General features: G+C 38.5%; 1 protein-coding gene across 1 annotated transcript in view; it reads right to left on the bottom strand.

The window, feature by feature from the left end:
• Nucleotides 1-4258: 4258 nt before the first annotated feature.
• The window catches only part of LOC100021123 (glycerol-3-phosphate dehydrogenase [NAD(+)], cytoplasmic-like), a gene marked incomplete at its 5' end in the record, with an annotated part of 68995 nt that continues 53133 nt past the window's right edge, over nt 4259-20120 (bottom strand). The window contains one exon of the mRNA XM_007493832.2: nt 4259-4428. Within this exon, the coding sequence (XP_007493894.2) occupies nt 4326-4428 (103 nt within the window). The remainder of the gene's footprint in view (nt 4429-20120) is intronic.

Genomic DNA, 20120 nt, shown 5'->3' with positions numbered 1-20120 from the left:
TTAAAAAAAAAAAAAACAAGAAGAAGGGGGCGACTTTGGACACATTTTATGGAGCAAAAATACAAAACACAGAGGAGATAGAAGAGGAAACACAAGCAAATGCTCCGAAACCTTCCAAAGGAAATGGAAACTCTCCACAAACCCGTGAAGAATATGAATCAGAAATGATCAAAAAGATGGAAGCCTTCTGGGAGGAAAAATGGGAAATAATGCAAAAGAAATTCACGCATCTACAAAACCAGTTTGACCAAACTGAAAAGGAAAATCAAGCTTTAAAGCAAGACAAGAAGCTGGTACTTTGAAAAAACAAACAAAATAGACAAAGTACTGGTCAATCTAATTAAAAAAGGAAGGAAGAAAAGCAAATTAACAGCATTAAAGATGAAAAGGGGGACATCACCTCCAATGAAGAGGAAATTAAGGCAATCATTAAAAATTACTTTGCCCAATTATATGGCAATAAATACACCAATTTAGGTGATATGGATGAATATATACAAAAATACAAACTGCCTAGACTAACAGAAGAAGAAATAGAATTCTTAAATAATTCCATATCAGAAAATGAAATCCAACAAGCCATCAAAGAACTTCCTAAGAAAAAATCCCCAGGGCCTGATGGATTCACCAGTGAATTCTATCAAACATTCAGAGAACAGTTAATCCCAATACTATACAAACTATTTGACATAATAAGCAAAGAGGGAGTTCTACCAAACTCCTTTTACGACACAAACATGGTACTGATTCCCAAACCAGGCAGGTCAAAAACAGAGAAAGAAAACTATAGACCAATCTCCCTAATGAATATAGATGCAAAAATCTTAAATAGGATACTAGCAAAAAGACTCCAGCAAGTGATCAGAAGGGTCATCCACCATGATCAAGTAGGATTTATACCAGGGATGCAGGGCTGGTTCAATATTAGGAAAACCATCCACATAATTGACCACATCAACAAGCAAACCAAGAAGAACCACATGATTATCTCAATAGATACAGAAAAAGCCTTTGATAAAATACAACACCCATTCCTATTAAAAACACTAGAAAGCATAGGAATAGAAGGGTTGTTCCTAAAAATAATAAACAGTATGTATCTAAAACCATCAGCTAATATCATCTGAAATGGGGATAAACTAGACGCATTCCCAATAAGATCAGGAGTGAAACAAGGATGCCCATTATCACCTCTACTATTTGACATTGTACTAGAAACACTAGCAGTAGCAATTAGAGAAGATAAAGGAATTGAAGGCATCAAAATAGGCAAGGAGGAGACCAAGTTATCACTCTTTGCAGATGACATGATGGTCTACTTAAAGAATCCTAGAGATTCAACCAAAAAGCTAATTGAAATAATCAACAACTTTAGCAAAGTTGCAGGATACAAAATAAACCCACATAAGTCATCAGCTTTTCTATATATCTCCAACATAGCTCAGCAGCAAAAACTAGAAAGAGAAATCCCATTCAAAATCACCTTAGACAAAATAAAATACCTAGGAATCTATCTCCCAAGACAAACACAGGAACTACATGAACACAACTACAAAACACTCTCCACACAACTAAAACTAGACTTGAGCAATTGGAAAAACATTAACTGCTCATGGATAGGACAAGTCAATATAATAAAAATGACCATCCTACCCAAACTTATTTATCTATTTAGTGCCATACCCATTGAACTCCCAAAAAATTTCTTTACTGATTTAGAAAAAAACATAAAATTCATCTGGAATAACAAAAGATCAAGGATATCCAGGGAAATAATGAAAAAAAAACCACATATGATGGGGGCCTTGCAGTCCCAGACCTTAAACTATATTACAAAGCAGCAGTCATCAAAACAATTTGGTACTGGCTAAGAGACAGAAAGGAAGATCAGTGGAATAGACTGGGGGAAAGCGACCTCAGCAAGACAGTATACGATAAACCCAAAGATCCCAGCTTTTGGGACAAAAATCCACTATTCGATAAAAACTGCTGGGAAAATTGGAAGACAGTGTGGGAGAGATTAGGAATTGATCAACACCTCACACCCTACACCAAGATAAATTCAAAATGGGTGAATGACTTAAACATAAAGAAGGAAACCATAAGTAAATTGGGTAAACACAGAATAGTATACATGTCAGACTTTTGGGAGGGGAAAGACTTTAAAACCAAGCAAGATATAGAAAGAATCGCAAAATGTAAAATAAATAATTTTGACTACATCAAATTAAAAAACTTTAGTACAAACAAAACCAATGTAACTAAAATCAGAAGGAAAACAACAAATTGGGAAAAAATCTTCATAAAAACCTCTGACAAAGGTTTAATTACTCAAATTTATAAAGAGCTAAATCAATTGTACAAAAAATCAAGCCATTCTCCAATTGATAAATGGACAAGGGACATGAACAGGCACTTTTCAGCCAAAGAAATCAAAACTATCAATAAGCACATGAAGAAGTGTTCTAAATCTTTTATAATCAGAGAGATGCAAATCAAAACAACTCTGAGGTATCACCTCACACCTAGCAGATTGGCTAACATGATAGCAAAGGAAAGTAATGAATGCTGGAGGGGAGTTGGCAAAGTAGGGACATTAATTCATTGCTGGTGGAGTTGTGAACTGATCCAACCATTCTGGAGGGCAATTTGGAACTATGTCCAAAGGGCGATAAAAGACTGTCTGCCCTTTGATCCAGCCATAGCACTGCTGGGTTTGTACCCCAAAGAGATAATGAGGAAAAATACATGTACAAGAATATTCATAGCTGTACTCTTTGTGGTGGCCAAAAATTGGAAAATGAGGGGATGCCCTTCAATTGGGGAATGGCTGAGCAAATTGTGGTATATGTTGGTGATGGAATACTATTGTGCTAAAAGGAATAATAAAGTGGAGGAATTCCATGGAGACTGGAACAACCTCCAGGAAGTGATGCAGAGCGAGAGGAGCAGAACCAGGAGAACATTGTACCCAGAGACTAATACACTGTGGCACAATCAAAGGTGATGGACTTCTCCATTAGTGTCAATGCAATGTCCCTGAACAAGCTACAGGGATCTAAAAAACACTATCCACAAGCAGAGGACAAATTGTGGGAGTAAAAACACCGAGGAAAAGCAAATGCTTGACTACAGGGGTGGAGGGGATATGACTGAGGAAAGACTCTTAATGAACACTCTAATGCAAATACCAACAACATGGAAATGGGTTCGAATCAAGAACACATGTGATACCCAGTGGAATCGCGCGTTGGCTGTGGGAGAGGGAAAGGTGGGGGGAGGAAAAGAAAATGATTTTTGTTTCCCAATGAACAATATTTGGAAATGACCAAATAAAATAATAAAAAAAAAGAAATGATATAAAAAATATATTGGATGGGATTAGCTGCTCCCACCCAAACTACCAGGATGTCCATTGTCTGGTGAAGTGGGACCTTCCCTCAGGGGGAAACCTCTCTTGTGACAAGGTCCACACCTGGGGTTTCTACACTCCAACTAAATAAACTGAGGATCTCTAGATTTCCATGTTGACAATCTCTACCACAACTCAGGCCTCCTTTGCTCCAAATATTTTCTCACCTCTGGCATCTGGAAGCTCTTTTCTGCTGGCTGCTAGGAATGACTCTAGGGCTGCTGGGTGCTTTTTTCTATTTTGCGCTGTTTGTCCTCACTTTCAAGTGCCAGAGGGATACTTGCTCATGGGAGCTGGCATTGCAATCGTGGAGTGTTGCAACCAGCTGGCATGGAAGTCCTGAGAAGCCAGGGCGCCTAGAACTCAAGTCTCAGCAAGGCGGCTGGGAGCAGGGTGGGGGTTTGGACATGGGAGGGGGCTTCAGAACAATTGACCGAAAGTAGGAACCCAGAGAAGGACACTCACCAGCTATATGATCCTGGGCAAGGCATCTGCCTCAGTTTGCCCATCTGTAAAGTGGGGATAATAACAGCACCTAGCTCCCAGGGTCCTTGTGAGGATTAAAACAAGTTATTTGTAAAGTAAGACCTGTATTAATGCTAACTATTATGTTGTCGTTGTTTCTTCCATCAGAATTTAAGTTCCTTAAGGGGAGGGACTGTTCTTTTGCTTTTTTTTCATAAGGTACTTAGCCCAGTGTCTGGCATAAAGCAAACATTTAATAAATACTTCCTGAATTGATTGATTTAGGGAAAGCCCCTTCTTTCCCTAGGGTTATATTCTTGGATGCTTTCTCCCCATCGAAAAAGAAAGGTATTTTTCTAGAGTTATAGTAAAAGTGGGATATTCTCAGGCCTTATCTCCCTTTATTAGAGATTAGGATGGATGGAACTTCCCCAATCTTTTGCTTGAATCATTGTTTTTTGTAAATTGGGTGGTTCTGCAGGCAAGTGATTAATTCCTTCACTGCTTTTCCTTCACAGCATATTTCATAGATGCAGACAAATAGTGGAAACCTAGGAAAGAGAAATCACAGGTGAAGCATAGCATAACCAAAAAGGCGGGAAACCCACCACTTAACAGAAACTGAGTCATGATTAGCAAATTGAAAATGAAGAAATTGTTTTTCCAAGTAGAACAAGCTTGTAGGTCATAAACACTTAAGGCCATGGGGAAATTCTTTCCACACCCTGTACCTAAATTGGAGGTAGGCTTTTGAGCATTCAGAATAATGTTTATATCCACGCAGGTGCATATATTGGCTGTACATGCAAGGTTCTTAGCGGGCACTGAAATTCCGTCCTTTCTAGTCTTAATCTCTTTCATATTTTAAGTTATAGAAAAACTGGACTATTTGACATTCCCTAAACATATCCCTGCCTTTCCATATGCCTGAATTTTCTTTTCCCTCTCCTTCCTTCCTTCCTTCCTTCCTTCCTTCCTTCCTTCCTTCCTTCCTTCCTTTCTTTCTTTCTTTCTTTCTTTCTTTCTTTCTTTCTTTCTTTCTTTCTTTCTTTCTTTCTTTCTTTCTTTCTTTCTTTCTTTCTTTCTTTCTTTCTTTCTTTCTTTCTTTCTTTCTTTCTTTCTTTCTTTCTTTCTTTCTTTCTTTCTCTTTCTTTCCTTCCTCCTCTTCCTTCCTCCTCCTCCTTCTTCCTTTTCCTCCTCCTCCTTCCCCTCCTCCTGTAAACCTCAAATTTCCTTAGACTTATAATTGTTGAAAATTTCACCATTGGGATATTTCATACTTGGAAAATTTCTTACTGATAGTCTATTGGAATGGGAACTCCATTGGCATGGGAGGTTCCTTCTCTTCCCTTCTTAAGATTACTTTAGGACAGAAACCTTTTGCTGAACAATGGAAAGGACTTTGACCTATGCTTAAGCATAGAACAGGAATTTCTTTGAGTCTTGATTGATTTTAGAATTGATACAATGGAGATACTTGGAATAAATCTCCACCCTATTCAGTCCTAATAGGATTGAGTAAGGGCTGCAGCCTAGATCAAAATTTAATTATTCCAATCTCTACCATACTCAAGTTAACAGGATTTAGAAAGGGCTGTAGCAAAGGAGTATAGATTTAATCATTTGAAAATATGACCTTCAACAGACATGTGCAAAAGCCAGAAACCTCTGGGTGGTCCTGGGTTAAGCGAGAGCCTCCATTGACAGGGAAATTGATGAAGAGTGATTGGTAGATGTGAGGACTGAGGGGAGGCAACTTGGATGGTGTCCTTAAAGATAGGAGGGTCTGGAGACTGGAGGTGGTAGAGTTTTTGGTCGGTGTGGTTCCTGGGCTCTGAGGAAGCTTGCTCTGAAGGAAGCTGAAGGTGGGGGCCTCTGAGACTGTTTCTCCATTTTGGACACGTGAGTAATAGGGACTGATCTCTTTTCTTTGCCCCAGCTATCTAAGGGCTTGGGCCTTTTGGCCCAGCCTAAACAGAAGGGGTATTTAAGCCCTATTCCCTTCTCTCCCCTTCCTCTCTCTCTATATATCTCTAATTCCTTTCTTGCTCCTATTGTAATTAAACTCCAAAAAGGCTGACGGCTGACTTGAGTTTTTCATTTAGGAATTACATAGCTGATTCCTGGGCGACCTTAAATTAATATATATCAGTCTTTTAAAGTGATTCCCTTGTAACACTCCTCCTCCTTCTCCTCCTCCCCCTCCTTCCCTTACTTTGTTTTAGTAACAACTCTAGACCAGAAAGGTATGAACTAGGCAAACATATGTTAAGTGACTTGCCAAAAGGTCATATAGCTAGGAAGTGTCTAAGGCTAGATTTGAACCCAAATCCCCCCCCCACCCCCAACTCCAGGTCTGGGGCTCTATCTACTTTGTCACCTAACTGCTCTCCTGAATTCCCTTCTTATCCTCACTAAACCAGGCTGACACATTATCTCCCCCCTCTTCCCTGTTGAAACTCAAGATAGAATAAATTACTACTTCTTCCAGGTCTTCCTCCGTTCTCATTTCTCCTGCTTGTGTGCTACTTGACTTAGTTTGAATTACTACTCACATCAGATCTGTGAGCTCTAGATATTAAAAATATATATAATAGACATCACTGCATATTGGGTGGCATTGCAATGAAATAGAATGTAACACCTAAGGAATGTATCACATACAACCCAGCCAAATTCCAGGGCCAGAGGCCGGAGGCCTCTGCTTAAGAAGCTGGCAGCCTTCATAAAACCAGTTGAATTGGTTCAAGATAAAGCCTGACCAAGATACTTGGACCAGATAGTCTAATGAAGGAACTTCCTATCTTCTCTTCTGAACGCTAAAGCTTCCAACCTTCCTAGAAGATTTGGAAACCTGAACTGTTTGTTGTTGACTTGCAAACCTACCAATGTAGGTATCAGCTAGATGTCTAACCAGACATACAAACCAGATTCCTGACTCTGCTGACCATCCATAGAGAAAAGAATTCCAAACTGGCCCTGCATAAGGAAGTGCTTTGTAACTGAAAATTGGGCCTTGTTTCTTAGGAGGGTCTTGCCTTTATTGCTTACTTTCTCATTATGAACTATCTTAAATAATATTTTATGTGAAGTTTGGATTATATTTTTTATTCAAAGATATTTTATTTTCCCAATTACATGTAATAATCATTTTCAAGAGACATTTTCCAGGATTATAAAATCCAGACCGTCTCCCTCCCTGGGAGATGGTAAGCAATTTGATCTGGGCCTTACATATTTACTCTAATGCAAAGCACACTTCCAAGATGCTCCTTGTTGTAAGAACATGTTCATAGCAGACCAAAACCCCCAAATAAAACCGTAAATACACTGTGTGAAAGATAGCCTTCTTTGATCCTCATCCATTCATCCATCCCATTCCCGAAGCTGGTGATTTTAGCAGGAAAATGAATTCTTCTCAACACATCAACCATACTGAGCTTTGCATGTCTGATCTCCTCTAGTTGGATTATAAACTGGCCTATATTCATCTTCCTCTCCCTAAGGGATCCCCAAATATTTATCTTTATTTCCCTCATAATGCTTAAATGACTGCTTAGCACATAGCAGGTCCCCTAGCCATGTTTGTTAAAGGAAGGCTGAAGGATCCTCTTCAAAGAAGGGAGGTCCATGGGGAGAGGGGCTGCTGCCATTTGCTGTTTTGAGAAGAATGACATCATTAGATGGATGGGGTGTAAAATTGAGATTTGAACTCTGGACTTCAATCCCCACAAGCCCTTGCTCCACTTCCCCAAAATGCTTTGTAATCTCACGGAATTCAGAGGTGGGCAAGATCGAGAAGGTACTTAAGCTGATTGCAAAGACTTTTGAGCTCTTCTGCCCCCTAACTGGCTTTTTGTCAATGCATTCAGCAATTATTGGTTTTGTTTTGTTTTTTCTCATCCTCAAATTATTGTGATCTTTAAATTGATTATGTTTTTATGATCCTTTGGGGAAGGACTTCTTCCCAGAGGATCAAATGAGGGAATGTAAAATTGAGATTTGAACTCTGGACTTCATCCCCACAAGCCCTTGCTCCACTTCCCCAAAATGCTTTGTAATCTCACGGAATTCGGAGGTGGGCAAGATCAAGAAGGTACTTAAGCTGATTGCAAAGGCTTTTGAGCTCTTCTCTCTCTTTTTGGACTTCCGTTTTGGAGCAGACGGGGCTCTTTCCATAATGTAGGTGAGGTCTTGTCTAGGCCTCTGGCCTAGGCACGTTTTCCTTATCCTGTATTTTCTTTAATCCTTAATCCTTAATAAACCTCTAAAAAATATAATACTCCTTGCAGAGAGAAACTAATTTCTACCTGCCTCAGTCTCCCCTAAATTTTAATCTTTACAGTTGGCAACCACGAAGGGATACGAACCCTCAATCTCCTGATTTCTTTTCTGATCTTTAGTTCAACTTTTAATATCTAGTACCTAGAAATTTTTTTGAGCCATATTACTCTGGCCAAGGTTTTTTTACCCTCGCAAAGCTGCTACAGGTTCCAGACCTGTTGCTTTTGCCTCCCACCCCACCCGGCTGGGCCCAGTCGCTTCCTGCCTGCAGCCTGCAGCCCCGATCGTCCTACCTGGTACCTGGTCCCGGCCTTGCCCACCCCGGCAGCTGCTCCAGCTCCTGCTCCTCGCCTCTCACTGGCCCTGCCTGCCTGTGTTCCTGCCTGCAGCCATCCACTGGTGCGCTGCCTGCCTGTTTCTGCGCCCCAGACCCACGAGCACGACCCCAGCCGGCTCATCACCCAGATCCTTGGAGCAGATCGCTCAGGATTCATTTCTACCAGCTGGTAACTATTGGCCACGTGGGCGGATGGTAGCAGGGAAGAGAGAGAAAAAGGGAGAGAGAAGGAACAGACTTTTCAAACAGACTTTTAAGCAATGGGCTGTTTAAAAGGATACCTTTTTGACTGTTCTGGTAATTTCATTGATTTCACCTGCATGCCAGAAGAAAGATTCAGCCCAAAGATTCAACTTTGGGGAGGCAAAAGGGTGGCCCAGCGAACTGATAGCCAGGCCTACAGACATGCGGTCTTGGGTTAAAATCTGGCCTCAGATACTCCCCAGCTGTGGGTTCCTGAGCAGATCCCTTAACCACCATTGCTTAACCCTTACCACTCTGCCTTTGGACAATAGACATTTAAATGGATAAACACACCCAAGGAACTTTAAAGACTAAAGGCTATATTCTATAGGCATTTCAGACTCCAATGGTTTATAAAAAATCTCTGTATTTCTATTGCATTCTGATATTTGCTTAGTTTAAGATTTAACTTTGTGATTTTAAGTTCTTATATTACTGGATTCAATATTATTCTGCTTGAACTGAAGGTTGATTGAATTTATTTTGAATATACTGAGTTTTGACTACTGTTAAATTCTGTTTTTTCCCCTATAACTGTGCTGAACAAATATTACTGAATAAGCCCATATATGAAAAAACAAAGCAAAACAAAACAGCTTTTTTCTATTTTTGCCTTTGTCACATAGAGGATAGATGGACTTCAGAACTGGTTAAAATTGTATAAAACCTTTGGAAAAATTAATGTGCTAAATATCTCAAATGATTTTAAGGGTTTTTAAAATATGATTTTTGTAATTTTTTTTAACAATCTCTGGTTATTTTTGCCTGCCCCTACCACGAGGTAAGGCCCATTCTAGTAGCTGAAGTGAAATACATTTTATAAACCCCAACCTTCCCACATGTGAATGGAAGTTGGGCCTTCTCAGGGCATTTGTACCCCTAAAAGCCTCCAAAAAAAGGAGCACCCCTTTATTTATACTCTTCAGCTCACTACTTTACTTCTACCAGAATGATATATAGATTTCTTGATTATGTTCTTAACCCAAGATGAGTTTTACTTTGTTTTAAAATATATGTTTAAATACCAAGGTTGAAAGATTGCTACGTTTGTAAAAATTGTGACAAATATCCATCAATTCATAGGCTTTTAAATGTCATACAACTTATATGAAATATGATAGTGTGTTTGTTTGCTATTGTAATTAATTGGGCTATTGAGAATTTTGGGGATATTTGTACTACTGTTCAATTCATTTGCCTCATACTTACAGTGGAGCATGGCCAGATATTAAGAGGAAATGGATCTAATTTTTGGTGAGAAAGCCTTGCATTTTATATTTTTTTAGCTGACACAGAGTGTCAATGATTATAAGCTATATTTTTGAATTTTTAAAGCTTTTTTATTATTATATTTTCCTTGCATGTGCAATATACTATTTGTTTTTTATTTAATTTTTTCTCTCCTTTTTTATATTTCAAGCACATGTCACCAGTATCAAGATTTTCTTTAAACTTTTTGACTTTTCAGTACTATAAGTTGGAAATACATTTGCTAATGCATGCCCTAAAAATCTAGAGACTATAAAAACGATGCCACTAATTATTAAAATAAATTATGGGACTTTGCTTAATGATTCTGTCTGATTCCAGGACAAGATATACACAACAGAGCCATTGCACAGAGCCAAAGAAAAGCCAATCTAGGATGGATTGATGCACTTCTAGGCCAATACAAAGGTCTTGAACCTAGTGTGAAGACTCGAGGTTACTGTGTTTAACATTGTTAGACATAGGCTTTCCTTGTGTCCACACTCACTCTGAAAATACTCACAGATACGAGTATCCCTGAAACCTTGGCTCCTATAATCTGGTCCCTTTTTCCTGCCTTTCACAGTGTGGCAACTTTCTGTAGTCCTGGCTACTGACTGGGTAAATGCATTATTGCTTAGATCATTTTGATTGGGCCCTGATTGAAAGACCTGTTATAGATTTATTTTTCTTTACTTGCAATTTTTACACATGAGACTTTGATAGTCTATATTTTCATCCAGAAATTTTTTCTTTTCTTTTGGATTTTTCTGATGTTTTTTTAATATCTCTTGCCAATTGATTCATATACCTTATACCTCAGCCATGCATCCCTAAGTGATCCTGTTTTTTTTTAATCACCCTCTTAATGGGGGGGAATGTAAAAAAAATATCATTATTTAAATTGCAAAGTTTAAATTCCTTTTGAGAAGAGTTTTAGGTAAAGAAGATGCTACCTCTCTCTGAACCCAGAAACTGAACTAACTGTTGGAGAAGACATAATGAAGATGCCTCCAGACCACAAGTTGCACAAAATTGAACTTTGGGTGTGGTTGATTGAACATTTATTTTTATGTATACTTTCATGCCAAAGGGGACTGCCCCCTAACTGGCTTTTTGTCAATGCATTCAGCAATTATTGGTTTTGTTTTGTTTTTTCTCATCCTCAAATTATTGTGATCTTTAAATTGATTATGTTTTTATGATCCTTTGGGGAAGGACTTCTTCCCAGAGAATCAAATGAGGGAATGTAAAATTGAGATTTGAACTCTGGACTTCAATCCCCACAAACCCTTGCTCCACTTCCCCAAAATGCTTTGTAATCTCACGGAATTCGGGGGTGGGCAAGATCGAGAAGGTACTTAAGCTGATTGCAAAGGCTTTTGAGCTCTTCTCTCTCTTTTTGGACTTCCGTTTTGGAGCAGACGGGGCTCTTTCCATAATGTAGGTGAGGTCTTGTCTAGGCCTCTGGCCTAGGCACGTTTTCCTTATCCTGTATTTTCTTTAATCCTTAATCCTTAATAAACCTCTAAAAAATATAATACTCGGGGGCAGCTGGGTAGCTCAGTGGATTGAGAGCCAGGCCTAGAGATGGGAGGTCCTAGGTTCAAATCTGGCCTCAGCCACTTCCTAGCTGTGTGACCCTGGGCAAGTCACTTGACCCCCATTGCCCAGCCCTTACCACTCTTCTGCCTTGGAGCCAATACACAGCATTGACTCCAAGACGGAAGGTAAGGGTTTAAAAAAATATATATATATAATACTCCTTGCAGAGAGAAACTAATTTCTACCTGCCTCAGTCTCTCCTAAATTTTAATCTTTACAGGGGCCATCAAACACGGGTGCTGAGTAGCTGGCACCCACGTGCGTGGGGAACGGAGGGGCAGAGACAAATGGCCCAGTTTTGCCTCGACAGCATTTTGTGAAACACATCAGCAACTTCCCGCAAGAGTCAGAGACGGCGCCCAGCATTGCAAGAAATGTTTGTGTACTTCAGAAAAAGCAAAGTAAGTCGCTGGCAGGAAGAGGAAACAAAGGCCTGGCAGGTGTGCACGATGAACTCGGGCATTGAAAGCGAAGCAGAACATCCCCGCATTCATTCGGTACCCAGCATCGCTATGGGGGCGGCCATGGGGAAATCTTCTCCCCCATCCCATCCCCTTAGAGGACCTTTGATGATTTTGTGGAGAGGAATCCCTGCCATGTCCGAGAAACAAACTGCAGTTAAAGGGCTCCTAGTCAGAGACTCTGCTCAGGGACGTGACCATAGCAGAGGGCCGTTCATTGTATAGACAATCCTAGACTGAGGGCTTCCATTGACTTAAAAACAAAAATAAAAGCTTCTTTGTCTTTTGGTTCCAAGCAGAAGGGGGCTAAGGGCTAGGCCCCTGGGATTAAGTGACTTGCCCAGGGTCACACGGCTAGGAAGGGCAGGAGGCCAAACCTGAACCCAGACCTGGCTCTCCATCTAATTATTAACTATTTTTAATATTATTATTAGTCTATTTAAATATTAACTAGTCTAGTTTCTACTCAACTTTTGCTGACTGCTTGCCTAAATAAGGCTATCTGGCCCTTAGCTTCCCCTTACCAAGACAAGGCTCACGAGCCATTGGGAACCCAGTAAATGCTAGCAGAAAACTCCAGAAGGGTCCAAGAGATGGAAGCAGAGAGGAACTCACTAACGACCACAGCTAGGAAGGAGTGTGAGGAGCTAAATGGCTCAGTGGATAGAAACCAGTCGTGGAGTCAGGATGATCTGAATTTCAATCTAACTGCAGACACTTACTGGACAAATGACCCTGGGCAAGTCACGAAGCCCTGCCTGCCTCAGTTTCCTCATCTGTTAAATGGTCTAGAGAAGGAAATGTCAAACCACTCTTGTATCTCTACTAGAGAGAAAAACTCTATGGACAGTATCAAAATGATAAAAGAGACAACAATGGAAGACAAGCTGCTGGGGAAGGGTGCAGGACAGCCACAGGTAGTTCCTGCACGAATGAAGCAGCTGGGCCAAGACGAAAGGGAAGCCCAGCTGAGACGGTATCTAGTAAATCTGATGCGGTAAAGGTCCACATGGCCGAGGAACCTGGAGTGTAAGAGCGATGAACCGAGGTAAGCTGGATGTGGCCAAACAGGAGACGGAAAGATGAAATATTGGCATTCTGGCTGCCGCCGAACGTAAAAGGATGAGAATGGGTGAATTTGATTCAGGCGATCATTACACGTACTACTGTGAGCAAGAATCCCTTAGAAGAAATGGAGTAGGGGCAGCTAATTGGTTCCGTGCATAGAAAGTCAGGAATAGAGATGGGGAGGTCCTGGGTTCAAATGTGACCTCAGACACTGCCTAGCTTTGTGACCCTGGGCAAGTCACTTAATCCCAAATTGTTTAGCCTTTAACACTTCTGCCTTGGAACCAATACTTAGTATCCAATCTAAGAAAAAAGGTAATGACTTTTTAAAAAATGAAAAAGAAAAAGAAATAGAAATGGAGTAGCCCCTCAGTCAACAAAAGGCTGAGAAAAGCAATACTGGGGTCTAATCTCAAAAATCACAATGAGATCTATTTCATTCCAAGGTGAACTGTTCAGCTTCATGATAACGCAAGTCAGTGTTCTAACTACTGATACATAAGGCCAAAGTGGCTCATATATACAAAGACCTAAAATTTCTTCTATAAATAACCCCCCCAAAATTTCATGTTCATCACGGGGGATTGGAATGCTAATGAAGGAATTCAAAAGATAACTGGAGTGACAGGCAAGCTTAGTCTTGGAGTACAAAATGAAGCAGGACATAAAGAGAGTTTGGTCAAGATAACTCTCTGGATACAGAAAATTCTCTTTTTTCAACAACCCAAAAGGCAACTCTACACATGGACATCACCAGATAGCTAATATCAAAATTAGAGCGATTATGTACTTGGCAGCCAAAGGTGGAGGAGATGCCTTTTTTGTCAGTTAAAACAAGACCTGGAGCCATCTGAAGTTCAGTACATGAACTTTGTATTGCAAAATTTATACTAAAAGTAATGAGGATAGGGAAAACCATTAGACTATGTGAGGATGATCTTATTAAATAACATTCTTTATGAATATGAAGTGGAAGTGATGAATAGGTTTAAGGGATTTGATCTAGTAAATAAGAGTAACTGAAGAACTATGGACACAAGTATCAAATGCAATAGGGATAAGTTAGAAGCCTTCCCAATAAGATCAGGAGTGAAGCAAGGATGCCCATTATCACCTCTATTATTTAATACTATTAAATGAGAAATCTTAACTTTAGCAATAGAGAAGAAAAAGAAATTGAAGAAGTTAAAGTAATTTTTTAATTGAGGATTTTTTAAAATGAGGAAACTAAACTATCACCCTTTGTGGATAATATGATGGTATACTTGGAGAATCCTAGAGAATCAATTAAAAAACTAGTTGGAATAATAACTTTATCAAAGTTGCAGGATACAAAATAAAACTCACATAAATCATCAGCATTTCTATATGCTTTTAACAAAGTCCGGCAGCAAGAATTAGAGAAATTCCATTTAAAATCACTCTATACAATATAAAATATTTGGGAATCTACTTGCTAAGACAAACACAGGAATTACACAAACACAATTACAAAACACTTTTCATACAAATAAAGTTAGGTATACTAAAATATTGGAAAAATATCATTGTTCATGGGCAGGCTGAGCTAACATAATAAAAATAAGAATTCTACCTAAATTAGTTTATTTATTCAGTGCCATACCAATTAAACTTCCAAAAAACTATTTTATAGAACTAGAAAAAATAATAACAAAATTAATCTGGAAGAACAAAAGGTCAAGAATATCAAGTGAATTAATAAAAAAATGTGAAGGATGGCATTTTATAGAACTAGGAAAAATAATAAAATTCATCTGGAAGAATAAAAGGTCAAGAATATCAAGTGAATTAATGAAAAAAATGTGAAGGATGGTGGCCTGGCAGTACCAATCTTAAACTATACTAAAAGCTGTAATCATCAAAACAATCTGATATTGGCTAAGAAATAGAAGGGTGGATCAATGGAATAGATTAGTGTTTGATAAACCCAAAGATCCTAGAGCTTTGGGGATAGAACTCACTACTTGACAAAAACTCCTGGGAAAATTGGAAAACAGTATGGTAAAAATTATGTATAGGCCAATATCTTACACCCTATATCAAGAAAATGTTAAAATGGTTATACAACATAAAGGGTAATACTATAAGTAAATTAGAGGGAACATAGCACAGTTTACCTGTTCAGACATATGGAGAAGAGAAGAATTTATGACCAAAAAAGAGTTAAAGAACATTATAAGATGTCAAATGAGTAATTAAAAAGTTTTTGCACAAACAAAACCAATATAACCAAAATTAGAAGGGAAACAACAAACTGGGGTGGGGGTGGGGATTCATAACAAATATCTTAGAAAAAAGGTGTCATTTCTCAAATATATAGAGAACTAAGTCAAATTTATAAGAATACAAATCATCCCCCAACTGACAAATGTTCAAAAGATATGAATAAGCAATTTTCAGATGAAGAAATCAATACTACCAATAATCATATGAAAAATGTTCCAAATCATTCTTAATTAGAGAAATACAAATTAAAACAACTCGACGGTGCTACCCTCATACCCATCAGATTGATCAATATGACATTAAGGGAAAATGGTAAATGTTGGGAAGGGACATGGCAAAACTAAGACACTAATACATTATTGGTGGATTTGTGAACTGATCCAACCATTCTGGAAAGCAATTTGGGACTATGCCCAAAGGTCTATAAAACCATGCATACTCTTTGATCAAGTAAGAGCACTGCTAGGTCTGTATGCCAAAGCTATAAAAAAGAAAAAAGAGGAAAGGACTTACTTGTACAAAAATATTTATTGCCGATCTTTTTGTAGTGGCAAGAAATTGAAGGGATGCCTATCATTTGGGGAATGGCTAAACAAATTGTGGTATATGATGGTGATGGAATACTATTGTGCTATGAGGAATGATGAAACAAGATGATTTCAGAAAGAGCCGGAAAGACCTACATGAACTGATGCAGAGTGAAATAAGACCAGTTGAACATTGTACACAGTAACAGCAATATTGTGGAATGAGCAACTGTGATAGACTTGACTATTGTTGGCAATACAATGATCCAGGACAGTTCTGAGGGGCTTATGACAAAGAATGCTATCCACTTTCGTACAAAGAACTGTTGGAGTAAATGACATATCATTTGGAGGGACGGTTAACATATTGGATGACAGTGTTAAGATTCAAAAAGGTTCTGACAGACTAGAACTTGGAAATGAATCTAATAATATAGAGCAATGGAAAGAATATTGACTCTGCCCTCTTAACTCTGTGACCTTGGGCAAATCATTTTACCGTTTAGGGTTTCAGTTTTCCCATCTGTAAAATGAGGTGGGAGATTGAGTTAGATGATCTCTATAAAGTTTCTTGCAAGTCTAGATCAATAATGATAGCATTTAATAGGGATAAAATTAGTCTTAATCTTGGGTTCAGAAAATAAACTTCACAACTACAAAATTAAAAAACAACAACTATGTACAGAGATTTCAATATTATAAGGAGGCAGCAACAAATAGTATCCTAAAGAAAAAGAAGAACAAGAAAGCAAAATGACTGATGAGACTTTACAAATAACTGAGGAAAAAAGGAAAGGGAAAACTATACCCAATTGCATTCAGATTTCCAGAGAACAGGGAATGAAATAAGATTTTCTTAAATGAGCAATGCAGAGAAATAGAAGAAAACAATAGAATGGGAAAAATTAAAGATTTCTTCAAGAAAATTAGAGCTATCCAAGGAATATTTATACAAAAGTGAGCATAATAAAAGGCAAAAATGACTGGGATTTAACAGAAATAAGCAAGATTAAGAAGAGGTAGGCAAGAATATGAAGAACTATACAGGAAAGATCTTAATATCACTAATAACCAGGATGATGTGGTTACTGATAAAGTGGAAGATGGAGTCTTAGCTTAAGTATTGCTAACAATAAGGTTGGTGGAGGTAACAAAATTCCAGCTGAGTTACATACAATCTTAAAAGATGCTACTGCTAAAGTGTTATACCCAAATATGTCAGCAAATTTGGACGCCCCAATAACAGCCACTAGACTGGAAAAGATCAATTTATGTCCCAATCTTAAAGAAGGACAATAACATTCAAATTAATAAACATTTGTGCTCATTTCACATGCCAGAAAAGTTAAGGTAAAGGTTCTACAAGTTAGGCTTCAGTAATATGTGAATCAAGAATTACCAGAAGAGCAGGCTGATTTTCAGAGGCAGAAGAACTTGGGGACAAAGTGCCATTTGCTAGATTATGGAGAAAGAATGGGAGTGAGAAAAACATAGACTCTGCGTCATTGACCACTACATTGAAGACTGTGCGACTCACAACAAAATATGGCAAGTCCTCAAAGAGATGAAAGTACCAGGTCATCTTACTTTTCTCTTGAGGAACTTGTAAGTAGGCCAAGAAGCAGTAGTTAGAATAAAATATGGAACCCATGATTGGCTTAAGATTGGAAAAAGAGTATGACACGGTTGTATATCGGTACTTTATTTAACTTATTTAACAGATTGAGGGGAGACATGATAAAAATTGTTGGACTATTTGAAAGTTATGATCAAAAAAGAATCTAGAACGCTAGATATAGTCATTTTAGTCACATGCTACTCTTCATGGCACCATTAGGGGTTTTCTTGGCAAAGATACTGAAGTTGTTTGCCATTTCCTTCTCCAACTGGTTTTACAGATGAAGAAATGTAGACAAACAAAGGTAAATGATTTGCTTAAAGGTACAGAGCTAGTAAATATTTGAGGTAAGATTTGAACTCAGATTTTTCTGACTCCAGGACTGGCCTCTATCCACTATGCAATCCAACTGCCCTCTAGACACTATACTTTAAGGTATTATTAAGGAAAATTTTCCTGAAGTTTTAGAACTAGAAGGTAAAATAGAAATAGAAAAAATTCCCTGATTACCATCTGAAAGAGATCCCAAGATGAAAATTCACAGGAATATTATAGCTAAATTTTGACATTCCCAAGTCAAGGGGAAAATAATACAAGTGATACAAGTGATCAGAAAGAAACAATTTGAACAATAGTCAGAATAACTGACTGTGGAATTACAGCCAGGATAACACAAGGTTTAGCAGTTTCTACATTAAAAGACTAAGAGGCATGGAACATGCTATTCCAAAGAGTAAAGGAAATTTGTTTGCAACCAAGGAAGTTTAGTGTAATTCTGAAAGGGGGAAAAATGGATAGTTACTGAATTAAAAGATTTTCAGATATTCTTGAGGAAAAGACCATTACTGAATGGAAAATCTGACCTACAAGAATCAGGAGAAACATAGGAAGGTAAGTGTGTAAGATTAATTTATGAGGGATCTAATAAGATCAAACTATTTACTTCTTATATGGGAAAACATCATCTGTTAACTTTAAAAATATCATTATTAGGGTAGTTGGAAGGAGCATACATAGATAGGAAGTTGAGAATTGAGCTCAGCATGATGGATGGGGTCCATCCTAAAAAATAAAATTAGGTAGGTATAAGTAAAATGGAACAATTATTTCATACAAAAGAGGCATGAATAGACAAACTATTACAGTAGAGAGAAAGAAGGGGCTGGTAGTTCTAGAATCTTATTCTCATCTGAACTGGGTTAAAGAGGGAATAATACATACAACCAGAAGAGTATAAAAGTCTTCTTAAGTTACAGAAAAATGGGAGTAGTAGTAAAGGAAGAGGGTAATGGGAGAGTAAAATGAGAGGGAGAAAAGGATAGACTATAAGGAAAAACAAGATAAAAGGAAATATACAACTAATAATTTTAACTGTGAATGTGAATGAGATGAGTTCACCCCCAAAATGGAAATAGATAGCTTATAGAATAGAATGGATAAAAAACCAGACTCTGATAATATGTTGTTTACAAGAAATACATTTTAAAATGAGGAACACATAAAGGAACATGTAAGAGGAAAAATAAAGGGCTAGAGTAGAATTTATTGTTTCATAAAATGCAAAAAAAAAAAGTGGAAGCAAAAATCATGAACTCAGGCAAAGTTAAAGCTAAAATAGATTTAATTAAAAGAGATGAACGGAGCAGCTCAATGGATTGAGAGCCAGGTCTAGAGACGGGAGGTCCTAGGTTCAAATCTGGCTTCAGACACTTCCTAGTTGTGCAAGCCTGGGAAAGTCAATTAACCCCCATTGCCTACTCCTTAACATTCTTCTGCCTTGGAACTAATACAGAATATTGATTCTAAGACAGAAAGTAAGGGTTTAAAAACAAATAAATGAATAAAAGAGATGAACAGGGAAACTAGTAGTAGTAGTAGTAGTAGTAGTCTCTCGGTAACCAAGGATGACAATTGTCTTTGTGCATTTTCATCTATGATAGATGAGCGTGCACAAAGACACTTGTGAGTGAAGGAGATTTAAGTTGAAAAGTCGATGCACAGAGACAGTCCCACTCTCTCGGCATTGGAAGCCTGGGTCCATTGGCACGAAAGATCGTTACACCTGGAGACTTCCTCAGCTGCATTGGATGGCCATGTTGTCTTTTGTGCTCCAACACGCCCTAAGCACTCCACAGTGCTTTGCTGCATCGCCATCTCAGCCGTTGAACCTTCTTATTGGTTTCTTCCGTCTGTTCAGCCGAAGCAGTCTTCACATGCTGGGTGAGAAAGGCCCTGGTTCACCAGGGGTCTACGACCAGATGGCTACTCTCACAAGGTTTAGCTGGCCTGTCAAAGCCGTTGCCCGGGGTGTGGCTGCTGCCACATGCTAGCAGCTACTAGGAGCCACAAGTGAGAGCTGGGTGTCAGGTGAGGGTCAGAGGCTGAAGAGCTGCTCTAGAAGGGCACGACAAACCCTCCATACCAGAGATACTACCCAACAGGGAAACTATGTTATGCTAAAAGGCACCAAGATAATAAAGCATTATCAATACTAAACCTATATCACACCAAATGCTATAGCATCTAGATTTCTAAAGGAAAAGCCAAATGAATTAAAGATGGAAATAGAAAGCAAAAACATAATAGTGAGGAACTTCAAACTTCC

Source organism: Monodelphis domestica, chromosome 4 (genome assembly GCF_027887165.1).
Source record: "Monodelphis domestica isolate mMonDom1 chromosome 4, mMonDom1.pri, whole genome shotgun sequence".
Taxonomy (NCBI): Eukaryota; Metazoa; Chordata; class Mammalia; order Didelphimorphia; family Didelphidae; genus Monodelphis; species Monodelphis domestica.
This window is presented reverse-complemented; position numbering and strand designations above follow the sequence as displayed.